At 44.9% G+C, this 11596-nt stretch overlaps 6 protein-coding genes across 7 annotated transcripts; 2 read left to right on the top strand and 4 right to left on the bottom strand.

Annotated features, from left to right (window-relative positions):
* Positions 1–369: 369 nt before the first annotated feature.
* Positions 370–1303, bottom strand: LOC119546838 (cytidine deaminase). The gene is made up of 2 exons (XM_037853431.1): positions 1117–1303; positions 370–935 (listed from the first exon to the last, which is right to left on the bottom strand). The coding sequence occupies exons 1-2, from the start codon at positions 1184–1186 to the stop codon at positions 493–495; spliced, it is 513 nt and encodes a 170-aa protein (XP_037709359.1). The 5' UTR covers positions 1187–1303; the 3' UTR covers positions 370–492.
* A 142-nt stretch (positions 1304–1445) lies between these two features.
* On the bottom strand, positions 1446–2766 carry LOC119546839 (cytidine deaminase). The gene is made up of 3 exons (XM_037853432.1): positions 2607–2766; positions 2358–2550; positions 1446–1812 (listed from the first exon to the last, which is right to left on the bottom strand). Exons 1-3 carry the CDS (start codon positions 2668–2670, stop codon positions 1593–1595), a joined length of 477 nt encoding a protein of 158 aa, XP_037709360.1. The 5' UTR covers positions 2671–2766; the 3' UTR covers positions 1446–1592.
* A 275-nt stretch (positions 2767–3041) lies between these two features.
* Positions 3042–4001, top strand: LOC119546808 (transmembrane protein 222). 2 transcript variants are annotated; one of them, XM_037853389.1, is made up of 2 exons: positions 3042–3201; positions 3277–4001. In XM_037853389.1, the coding sequence occupies exon 2, from the start codon at positions 3314–3316 to the stop codon at positions 3848–3850; it is 537 nt and encodes a 178-aa protein (XP_037709317.1). In that variant the 5' UTR covers positions 3042–3201; positions 3277–3313; the 3' UTR covers positions 3851–4001. The 2 variants fall into 2 exon arrangements, with proteins under 2 accessions (XP_037709317.1, XP_037709316.1); XM_037853388.1 differs by having other exon boundaries at positions 3050–3201; positions 3253–4001.
* Positions 4002–4124: 123 nt separating this feature from the next.
* On the bottom strand, positions 4125–4749 carry LOC119548852 (RNA polymerase II transcriptional coactivator). The gene is made up of 2 exons (XM_037856473.1): positions 4584–4749; positions 4125–4518 (listed from the first exon to the last, which is right to left on the bottom strand). Exons 1-2 carry the CDS (start codon positions 4644–4646, stop codon positions 4240–4242), a joined length of 342 nt encoding a protein of 113 aa, XP_037712401.1. The 5' UTR covers positions 4647–4749; the 3' UTR covers positions 4125–4239.
* Positions 4750–5091: 342 nt separating this feature from the next.
* Positions 5092–7988, top strand: LOC119548851 (heterochromatin protein 1). Its single transcript, XM_037856472.1, has 5 exons — positions 5092–5253; positions 5377–5506; positions 5577–5693; positions 5768–5888; positions 7537–7988. Exons 2-5 carry the CDS (start codon positions 5396–5398, stop codon positions 7806–7808), a joined length of 621 nt encoding a protein of 206 aa, XP_037712400.1. The 5' UTR covers positions 5092–5253; positions 5377–5395; the 3' UTR covers positions 7809–7988.
* Positions 7989–7991: 3 nt separating this feature from the next.
* Positions 7992–11596, bottom strand: LOC119548847 (tripartite motif-containing protein 45). The gene is made up of 5 exons (XM_037856468.1): positions 10239–11596; positions 9913–10161; positions 9299–9857; positions 9095–9243; positions 7992–9030 (listed from the first exon to the last, which is right to left on the bottom strand). Exons 1-5 carry the CDS (start codon positions 11427–11429, stop codon positions 8413–8415), a joined length of 2766 nt encoding a protein of 921 aa, XP_037712396.1. The 5' UTR covers positions 11430–11596; the 3' UTR covers positions 7992–8412.

Here is an 11596-nt window from a genome sequence, read left to right as displayed (position 1 = left end):
CATCCATATATGTACCTAGTGTTATCGTTAAAGACATGTGTACATACATATGTAGCCATTGGTGAAATCTGATACTTTAGCTGGATTTAATAAAAAATTTCTCACAAATAGGGAATTCCCCTCTATTAAGTTTATAATTATCTTTCTATTGCCGAAATCGATAAAAGACTATAACCCTCATCACTTGCTTAATAGTTCACTTTTGTTACTTTAAAAGATAAGATCTTTTTACTAAAAATACAGTAAATTCTTTAAGATGCTAGGACATGGAGATACTTCTAAATTAACATATGTACGTATGTTTAAACCTTAAAATGTTATCTACTTTCACATATTTTTGTTGAACAGGAAATATTAACCCTTGTTAAGTAGTGTAATTTTCTTTATTTCAAGTGATTAGATTAAAATTATATAGATTACGATTGACAAGGGGTTGTGGGGCAACCTTGAACTAGCTCCCTTCTCTTTCTCCGATTCTCCAGTGCAGTGGTGTTACTTTCGATAAGTGCGAAAACTACTAGGCAACAGATTGAAGATGGAGGTGCACAGGACTGGATCCTCACTCCGCAGAGGTTCCTCCTCTGCCGTAATCCTCGCATCGATGGCCTGCGCCACGTATATGGGTATATCTTCGTCGGCAAACTCCCGGATGAACTGCCGGCAGACGCCACAGGGAGTGGTGAATACATCAGGTTCGTAGGCTAAAACAGCTCCTGCCGAAAATTCGGTGACTCCCTCGCTGACGGCTTTCGTAAGGGCCGTTCGTTCCGCACAAGAGCCCGGCGTAAAGGCGGCGTTCTCCACATTGCATCCGGTGAAGATCTGTCCTCCAACCTTGGCTCGGAAAGCAGCACCCACTTTAAATCCACTATATGGCACATAGGCCCGCTGACGTACTTGAAAAGCAGCTGTCAAAAGTTCTTGAACCGAGGGATCTGGAAGGTAGAACAATTCACGTCACAATAGTAATTAGAACATGATCTTAGAACATACACCAATTATAATATCTTGGTAATTCAAAATATTTACATATGCATAACAACATCTTAAAAATAGATAACTACAAAGATATGTTAAGATCGGTTTTTTATTATTAATCTGGAGTAGGAATCTTACCCAGACTGCCGAAGGTGACCACCTCCTCCGCCTTTTCCGGGCGTGCAAAATTTTTGGTCAGATGTGTCATTATTATTTAATACTTTTAATCAATAGAGGAGGCACGCCACTTTCCTTAAAATATGTTTTATTTTTAGCTAAGCGAGTGCGTGGCTCGTTGTTTCTCCTCTGAACGTCCGCTGGCAAATGGACGGTTTGTGGTGATGGTGTCGCGCGAAGTTGGCTATGGTGACACAAAAATAAACACTTGGCCAACTCGGAGCACGAAAGAGAACTATCCGGCTGATAAGCAACGATCGTGGAGAGCAGAGAAAAACACAAACATATGGGTCGTGCCGTATACAAACTATTCAATCAACATATAACGAGGGGTGGGTTTACAGAATATAACAAACTGGGAGAGTCGTATAAACAATAATGCACATGGATTGCAGCGGGCTTGCACCCTGTCCCTATCCGGTTGGGCTCCGCTCTTCCTATTTTCCGTTCGAGAAGCTGAAGCCGTTGGGCAGCAGTTGGAGAACGCTGGTGCAGAGCACCCTTAGGGGCAGATTGGTCGGCCTGGCGGCGTACAGGGGGATGTCCTTGCCGTTGACGAACTCCGAGAGGAACTGCCGGCAGACGCCGCAGGGCGTGGTGAAGCCATTGTCCTGCTGGGCCACCACCGCACAGGCCACAAAGTCGCGTTTGCCTTCGCTGAAATAAAAATAACTTTTTAGTATTTTCTTTAAACAGGATTATTAAGAAACATGATCGGATTATAAAGAAAACTCTTTTAAAAGGGAGTCGAAAATCGATACATAGAAATTATATCAAAATAGTATAACGTTTTTTGGTTTAATACCATAATTATTGGCAATACAAAACCAACATTTTCGAAAATTATACAATGTTATCTTAGAACTTAAGGAAAGAATTTTTTAAAATATTTATTTTTTCACAGCGTTTTGATTTTAAAATATGTACTCATGTTGCCTAGGGTAAATGGTGAGGTATTCTGTTGTAATTGTACCTATATGCTTGAATGCTTAACATACATCAATCAAGACCTACTGATTAAAATTCCTACTTGACCTCTGGGGTTATCTTGTTATTACAAATTGTATTTTAGTTTTTAAGTTAAGAACCTCAGCTACAACAAAATACTTTAAGGATTTGGCTTTGAAATTAAGGATACTCCAGATTGCCTATCCTTGAGATATATGTGCACATGTGACATGCCAAAGAGTTGACCCACTGACCTGATGGCCTTGACGGCTGCAGTCCTCTCCGCACAAATGCAGGTGGCATACGCCCCGTTCTCTATGTTGCAACCGGAATATATTGTGCCATCGCTGGTCCGCAGGGCAGCTCCCACGGCAAAGTTACTGTAGGGACAGTAGGCCTGCTTCCGGGCCTCGGTGGCTGCCAGGATGAGCTCCTGAATCGAAGGATCTGCGGTGGGGACAACGCATTAGAATGATTTATTACGACTTCCCCGAACTTCGTACCCAAGCTCTCGAACTCCCGCACATTGGGCTCGTCTCTGGCTCCGTTGATAAACACCTGTGTCATGGCCAATGATTGTTAATTAATATTTCGCAATAGAAAAGCAGCTCAACAAATAAACAGCTCCAATTCTCACTGCTAACACAAAAGCACGGACTGCAACAGCTGTTCTCAAAAGGGGAGTGGGTGGGATTGCTTTTAAGGGGGTATAAATTTTAAGATGGTAAACTTAAATTCAATATTCCCAAAAAACTTCGAAACATTTTTTTTCAATTTAAAACAGTTGACAATGACCCTATATATCCTTTTAATTTAAAAAATTTGTTGTATATTTCATTTTTATTAAACTTATAATATTTTGGGGAATTTGAAAATTTTATGCACCCCTTTTTGAGACGCCCCTGCCTCCTCCCACTTCCAGCAGCGTTTTCCAACACTGTCACTCACCATGTAAATAAACAGCTAGATTGTGGGTGAATTGTGTTTGTGCCATACACATACTGCCAGAAATCCGTGAACTGCGTCGCTTATCGTATAATTCCAGCCCAATAGGAAAAGTTAGCGATCGAATTGGTCAGCACTACCACCGGATAGACCGTGAGTGACTGTTCTTGTGGTTGTCCCGCACAAACTTTCCACCTCATTCAGTGTAATAATGTCGACGAACCCAAGACACCAGCGACCCGCGTCCGAGGACGTACAGATCTCTATGGGCGGATCCGGCGGAGGATCCGGCGACGGCGTGCCGGACAGACTGCCACCGGTTAGCGAGAAGGATCAGCGCTTCCCCTACTGCATCGTTTGGACGCCCATTCCGGTGCTCACCTGGCTGCTGCCCATGATTGGGCACATGGGCATTTGCACCTCGGCCGGGGTGATTCGTGATTTTGCCGGGCCCTACTTCGTTTCGGAGGACAACATGGCATTCGGGCGACCCACTCGTTTCCTGCGATTGCATCCCAAATACGTAGAGGGCGGCAGCTACGCCTGGGACGAGGCTGTGTCCAAGGCATCCGTGCTCTATGGCACCCGGATGCACAACATCTTCTGCGACAATTGCCACTCGCATGTGGCCACCGCTCTGATAAACATGCGCTACAAGAACAGCACCGGCTGGAATATGATTATCCTCAGCATGTGGCTCTTCATCTGCGGGCGCTACGTTGGAATTTGGGGCTTTATCAAGACCTGGCTGCCGTTTTCGATTCTCCTCACTGTCTGCATACTGCTGGGCGTCTACTTTTAGTGACTAAGATTATGTTTAATAACATTCGTCTGTGTATAATTTAGAAGAGTATTGAAAGAACGGCACGGAAGCAATTAAGGTAACTTAGCTGAAGCACTTTATCTATGTATTTATGTATGTCGTGCAATAAACTAAACGTTTTATTCATTTAGATATGCGCTTTGACTACACGATATGAGCCAGATAAGGAATATAACTCATAGCCTTTTAAATGCTCCATTCATTGATTGATGCCATGTGAAGTAGGTCATTTATTAACGGAATTCCCAATGAGTAAAGTATTCAGATAACGTTTATTCACTGGGTTCGTCCCATTAAAATGCTTGCTTACATGGTGTTTAGTACAACTAGTCTTATAACCTAAAGTTTGGCGTGTGGATCAACTTATATTAGTCCTCAACGGCGCTGGTGACCTCTTCAGCCACTTTTAGGAGTTCCTTCCACTGCTTAATAGTGAGGGCGATGCCTTTTTTGCCGGGCAGCGTTTTGCCGTCCTTCTCGTAGTATTCTCGAATGTCCACCGTCTTGCGGCCACGGAACTCGCTGACTCGCACCTGGCGAAGTCCTTCGAGGGTCCAAATGTTGGCCTCATCTCCGCCAGCATTTTTGCCTGCTGAAGGCTTTGGAGCTGCAGATTCCTTGGCCTTCTTGCTAGCCGGCTCATTGCGCTGTAGATAAGACAGATGTTTGTACTGATTGATGTCAGTTTATAATGTTTTTCGACTTGACTTACATCCTCTGGGCCGCTGTCGCTCTCTGAAGAGGAGGCCTGTGCCTTCTTCTTTGTCTTGGGCATGTTCCCGCTTGTATTTTCTGAGATGACGGGAAAAAAACACAAGCCGGCGAAAAAATGCGTGAAAATTGGCGCTTGTTAGGCAGTGTTGTGAATCGCAGGGAAGAAGAGCCAAAAATAGATTAAGGGTAAGATACATCAATTTATACAATTTCAAAGTATCGATATAACAACAATAACGATAGTAACAATATTCTTCCTTGTTATCAACCCTCTAAAATAATCATGAAGTAAAGAAAAACTGAAAATACTTTCCCTTATTTAAATATATAATATTAAGGAGTTGCCATGATTTCTTAGCGAAATGCGATTTTGATATTATAAAACTGCTGAAATTTAATTGATTTGAATCAACAGTTTAAGCGTTAATGGAATACCCTTACTAAAATTCAAACCAACCGTCAGAGCTATCGATTTACTTTCCCCCAGCGCTTGGAAACCGCGCGCACTTCCGCACACTGGAGGACCGGCGTCACTTTAGAACGCGCATTTTTTTTGCAGACTTATCATTTTGTAGAAAATTCTCCTAGCGTCAGCACCCTGACTGCTACTATAATATTAAGCCGCTAAAGAGTCCAAGTTTCCTTTTCTTTATATCAACTCGCTAGTGGTAAGTGACTGATAGATCTGTTTTATTTAGATAAAAAGAGACTAAAAGGGTTTCTTGCATGTGCTTGTGTGCGTGTGGCTGTGCAAATTTTTTTCGTTTTTTTTTTTTTGCAACCGTGCGAAGTTTTTAAATTACAAACAAAATGGGCAAGAAATCCGACAATCCTGAGAGCTCCGGCAAGGGTTCCGATGGCGAGGAGGAGGAGGAGTACGCCGTGGAGAAGATCATCGACCGGCGGGTGCGCAAGGGCAAGGTGAGTGATCCGTACTGGCTGTTTCCGCAGACACTTCTCTTGGTCCTACAACGCCATTTTCCACCCGCAGGTGGAGTACTACCTCAAATGGAAGGGCTACGCCGAAACGGAGAACACCTGGGAGCCGGAGAGCAATCTCGACTGCCAGGATCTCATCCAGCAGTACGAGCTGAGCCGCAAGGACGAGGTAAGTGGCGCCGCGACGGGTACAGTTGTGCTCGCTTGGCATACCATTACATCTGGGTTTTTTTGAATTCCCAGGAGAAGGCAGCCGCTTCCAAGAAGGATCGTCCCAGCAGCAGTGCCAAGGCCAAGGAGAACACAGGACGCGTCAGCACATCGGCGTCCTCGGCGAACAAGCGGAAGTCCGAAGAACCAGCAGGTATGCGTGCAACCCCGCCAGGGAAATTCTCAAGTGGTCCACTCAGTTGAGTGTACCCATACAGATTTTCTCTACACTAACTCTTCGTTTTGCGCGCAAAATTACAACTACAGTAAACATTGGCTAGCCATTGCCAGTTGTCTAGTCACATTCGAACTTGCATTACTAAAACGCGAAATAGCAGCAAAAGTAGCAACAGGATTTTTCTTCCATAAGACATACATGCGCCAGAAAGAGATGGGTATAGTAGCATTTTTCTAAAATCACTTGATAGTGCTACGTACAGTACTTACTCCAAAGAAGTACAGTTTGTGCATTATAATGAAAGAACTATATATGCTTTAAAAACAATTCTTTTAAATTAAAAAAAAAAATTTTTTTTCATAATGTTATTGTTTACTCTTTAGGCAGAGAGCACTGTTTTTTCTCTATATCTTTTTCTCTGTCTATCTCTCTTTTTCTCTCAAGTGAGAGAGCGACTTACCGTGTTGCGATTTGATGCAACTTGTTTTGGCAATAGTGATTGAAATTTGTATTGAATTTAGCTTTTGTTAAAACTGTTTTTAGGGGATGAAGGATTTTTATTGTAATGTGACAAATGTTGAATCCGTTCTTCGTACAGTAAAATATTAGTAAAAAAAAAAAAAAAAAAAAATGTGTAACAGGTTAAGGGAAGCGTTACCAATTATTTGAAGCATTGGTGCCCACACAAATACAATGAAATGTAAGTCCTGTAGTTGTGTGCGTATTCCAAAGCCACTCGAGCGTTTACAGGGTCGGTGTAAGCAAAGCGTCGGCAGAGGAACTCAAGACTCGCGAGTCAGGCCAGTGGGCACCTGTGACTTCAAGCATATTAATACTAGATCATAATCATTAGCCTTCTCAGGACGGATCTCAAACAATAGTGTTGTAAGGGTGGTTTTCTTTTGACTTGGAGGGGGAAACTTTTGAAACATTAAACTAGGTTAATATGCTACTTTTTATTGCCACTGTATCTGTATCCTCGCCTCACCCCAGTCGAGCTAGTCCGTATAAACTTCGATTTTTGGGTATCTATAAATTCTTGAAAGTTGGGATCAAACAGGCAGATTCTTTAACGTCTACGGAGCATTAGGTTATGTTAATATTACGCCCTCAAATCCCAGAAGTCAGCATAATAATAGTTAAAGATTATAAGTGTTTGCTGATGCAATAGAATTTCACCTAACTGCATAGATCTTCCTGTAATATGCCGTCACAGGAACAGTATACAACAGTGGTCGGTGGGTACACATAGAAAAGCTGTGCGTCTAAAGTACCTATGCAAAAGAGAGACAATAAGTCATTGGTCGCCTTAAGTAGAATTAGATCAGTAATCAGTGATCAAGTTTGTTCTGCTGAACGCTCATGATACATTTCGACGTCAAATAAGTAAAATACGTTACTTCAGTGCTGCACCAGACAATTTTGTTCTTAAATTAATATAGCAAAAATTATTGCATCATGATTAGTAATCATGTGCGTTCAGCAGAACTATCGTAAGAATTCCTTCAGTGATCAGGTATTTTGCTGACCGACGAATAGACATATATTTATTTTGAGATCTAGTGCTAATCTCTACATTGCATTCTGCAACTAACGCGATTGTTGAACTACAATTTTTTCTTAGCACCCGCTGGCAACAAATCAAAACGTACAACAGACGCGGATCAGGATAGCAACGCTTCAGTTACCGGCGCTACCGGATTCGATCGAGGCCTGGAGGCAGAGAAGATCCTCGGAGCCTCCGACAACAACGGCCGCTTGACATTCCTTATTCAGTTCAAAGGCGTGGACCAGGCCGAAATGGTGCCCTCATCGGTGGCTAATTTGAAAATCCCCCAGATGGTAATCCACTTTTACGAGGAGCGTCTGTCCTGGTACTCGGATAATGAGGATTAAATATTACGACCTTCCTAGAATTATGTCTGGCCTCCACGCAGGCGTTTTGAAAACCCCCCTCACAACTCATGAAGCTTCGGACCACATTTATATTACTGTCCAGCATCAATGTTTGTATTTATGATTAACATTTTCAACGAATAAACAAAACCTATGTTCAGCTGGAGCCTATTCAAGTAATTCCAACTAATATTCCTGTCTATTTGGTTCCAAGGTCGGGGTCTGATGCGCATGTGCTGACCATATGGCAGGAAGATTTCCTTTATGGCTCACTAATAATTTTCAAGGTCCTCGATTGTGTTAAGCATAAGGTGCCGTTGTGACTGGGTTTTCAGATCTAAGTAGTTTGGGATGTTTGGAGTTTTGCAACGTACTATCTATTGAAACCCAGAAAAAATTCAAATGCAAAAGCGCCATCTGTCGACAGATTTAGAATTCGAATCAAAAATATATTGATATACCTAAGAATTTCAAATAAATTTGGTTGGAAGAGAGTTCTGTGACACCTTCGTACATCTCAACTTAGTTGTAGACTAACTGATATCTGATAGTCGAGGGACGGTAGCATCCCTTATTATTTATTTATGATTAGTTACTTCTATCCCTAGTTATTCAACAGTTTATTGGCCACATTGCATTCGGAGTTCTCTAGAACATTGCCGCAGCAAGACCAGTGACGTCTCCCCGGATGTCCTGCATGACCATGACCGCAGCCACTATATCCTGGCATGCGACCCTCACACGAGCACATGACATTCCGGTTGCCCTTTCCGGAACAAAAGGAGCAACAGTGGTATATGCCCGTATGCGGACGAACCTGACGAGCCTGGAAGGTGAAAGGACCTCCCTTGATGGGTCGCTCGTTGATAGTGATCGTCAGGATCAGAGCGCCCTGGGCATCCGGCGTGAAGGAGATGTTGTAGGTGCCATCCCGATTGTCCGATACCTCCACGGGCAGGAACTTGGAGCTCGAATCCTTGTACTTGAGCATGCAGTTGATCTCCAGGCCTCCGTGACAGAGGGAAACCCCATCGGCATCTCGGGAGTGCAACAGAAGATCGGCCTTCTTGTGAAGTCGCAGCTGGGAAAACCCCTCCCACTCCAAGGTGCACAGACCGGGCTCCACCACCTGCATGGTAATGATGCCATACAGAGGGATATCGCGCTGGTCTTTTGTAGCTGGAGCCCGAATTTTAGGTAGGAAGTGTAGCGAGTCGGAGATCTGTATGGAAAGTTACATACCTTATATAGTTTAATGTTTTTAAATCAAGGGTTGGTTAACCCACTTTTGGATCCACTGGTGGCTTGAACTGTTGACAGTACTCCAAGCGCCTGAGAAGTATGGACGCATAACTCAGGATCTCCACATCGGCTCCAATCTCGCACAGCTCTTGGCTAAACCGTACTGCATCCATGGCCTGCTGCGTGCGTTTCTCTAGAGGATTATCATAGTCAACTAAAGGTTTTCTTAAGCAGAGAAGAAATCTCACCTAAATCCAGTTGCTGCTTAAGCACAACCTCGACTTTAGACTCCCTAGCTCTACTGATTTGTTGGAGGAGGGTCCTCCGATGTACATCCAATGCCTCGATGTAATTTTGCATGTACCGCTCCACTTGACTCTGGATATCATCGCATCTATTGTTGATTCCACGGGCGATATCATTCAATCTCTCGATGGAGTGCTCTGCATATTGACAAAGCGGACGAGTTTGATCTGTAGCTTCCTTGAGGAGTTTTCCCTGATGTCCTATTGCCCGTGATATGGTCTCATGGCGATGTCCTTTGTGGAGGAGCACCAAACAGTCAGTGCAGGCCAATTGACGGCATTGGGTACAGAAAGCCTTCAGTTCGAAGTTGGTGTGGATTCCACATCGAAGCACTAGCTTGCTACTATCTCCCAATCCCAGTTGCTGCTGCTTTTGCTTCCTGGCGCGTCTCAGTTCCAGGATGCTTCTCATCCGGTGATTGGAGGTGCTCCGTTGTCTCTCGTGTGCCTCCTTGCACAAGGTACAGAGGTTCAGGGTGCAGCTGATGCAATGGTAGGTGGCCTGGAAGGAGGATTTGAAAGTGGACCACTACCTTAAAGACTTAATCTATCCTTACACTGATCTCCTCGGTGCAAAGGGAACACCACACTTTGGAGATTACATCCTCTCCAGCCTGTAGACGCAGGGCCTCGATGCGTCTTACCAGTAAATAGTTCTGGGGAAGCTGACGTACTCCACCCAAGGGGAGATCCGTGGGATAGTTACAGCTATTGCAACGGATACATCGGATAGGTGCTTCGCTCACAAAGCTTCCTGTGAAGCGGGTCCCAAAGGAACTAGTCGAACGCTTGCCTTCACTTTTGGACTATTAAAGAGACTTGGGTTTAATAAGATACTACACTCTTTAAGAACTCATCATCATGATGTATCTACCAATCTTACCCTAATCACCAGGCGATCCATGGACTTCTTTCTTCTAAGACTAAAACTGGCACCTCGCTGCCTGGCTGGTGATACGGTAGCCGTGAGTTCCGCACTAGATCCACCCATCTCGGATCTCAAGCTGTAACTCGAGGGATCCTCACTACGGGCTGGATCCTGATCCCACAAGGACTCGTCCTTGAAGTTCTCGCTTACCAGGCACTGCAAACAGAAGGAGTGCAGGCAATACAGAGTCCTGGGATCCGTGTAGACATCCAGACAGATGCCGCACTTGAGATCATCCGTGAAGGTTATGGTGCTCTCGGGTGGAGTACTGGGTCTCAGGGTGATGCTGGGCGAGGGTGAAACTCCGGGCGAGACCGCCGGCGAACGTGAGGGACTCCTGGCCAGTGGTGAGGGTGCATCGAAGATCTCTGGCCTTGGAGAGGCTGCCAGCAGAAGTGTGGGAAGCATCTGCATCTTGGGTTGAGTGGTGTCTGGTGTTGGAGGAGATATCCTCAGCTCGGGAGAAGCCTTCAGGCTGAGCAGCCTCTTCGGAAGCAGTTGCTCCTTGGCTTTGATGGGCTGGGCCACCGTGGCATTACTCGCCTGACTGCTGGAGCTACTTTGGACGGAGACGGAGGAGGCGCCACTGAGTATGTTATCCAGCAGGGATTCGGGAGAAGTGGAACTACCGCCTCCGGCCAAGCTACTGGTGGGCTCACTGCCACTGCCACTGTCCATGTCCTGCAATGCAATATCCCTGGTGGCTAGCCCAGAAGTCCCTGCCTGGGCGCCATTTGATAAACCCAAAGTCCTTGATCGCCTAATGGAGCTTTTTGGTGCAAAAACAGGTATTTTAGGCACTGATGGAGGTTGTACCTCCGAAATTGCTTCCACTTTTGGGGCAATGGTGAAGGTAAAGAGTTGTGGAGCCGATTTCCGACGCACTGCATCTGACTGGGGTGCAGCCTGGAGACTATTCTGCGAAGTCTGCTCGTTCTTACGCAGGGAAATCTTGGCAGAGCTCAGCTTTAACTTTAGTTTTCCCTGGCCCACACTGGTGGGAACAACTGGTGGTGGAGGTGGTGCTGACGGAACCACCACTTCCAAATCCCCCTGGATGCGTTCATAATCATTTAGCTGATTGCTCTTGCTTCCGACACTCGATTTCCGTTTGAAAACGAACTTGGAGTGGTTCGTCCTGCTCATGTTTCCAGGTTATGCAATCCTGCAGCTTGGACCATGGATTCGTGGCAATCTGGAGCACCAACGAGTGTTCCCTTTGCAATTGGGACTGTAACTGCGACTGGGTCTCGCACTTGGTAGCTGCCTAATCCAATTACATTCCGCATTGGAAGCTCAGGGCGCACTGCGAA

This window comes from Drosophila subpulchrella, chromosome 2L (assembly GCF_014743375.2).
Source record: "Drosophila subpulchrella strain 33 F10 #4 breed RU33 chromosome 2L, RU_Dsub_v1.1 Primary Assembly, whole genome shotgun sequence".
Taxonomy (NCBI): Eukaryota; Metazoa; Arthropoda; class Insecta; order Diptera; family Drosophilidae; genus Drosophila; species Drosophila subpulchrella.
Note: the sequence above shows the minus strand (reverse complement) of the source record. Positions and strands in the feature narration are given on the sequence as shown.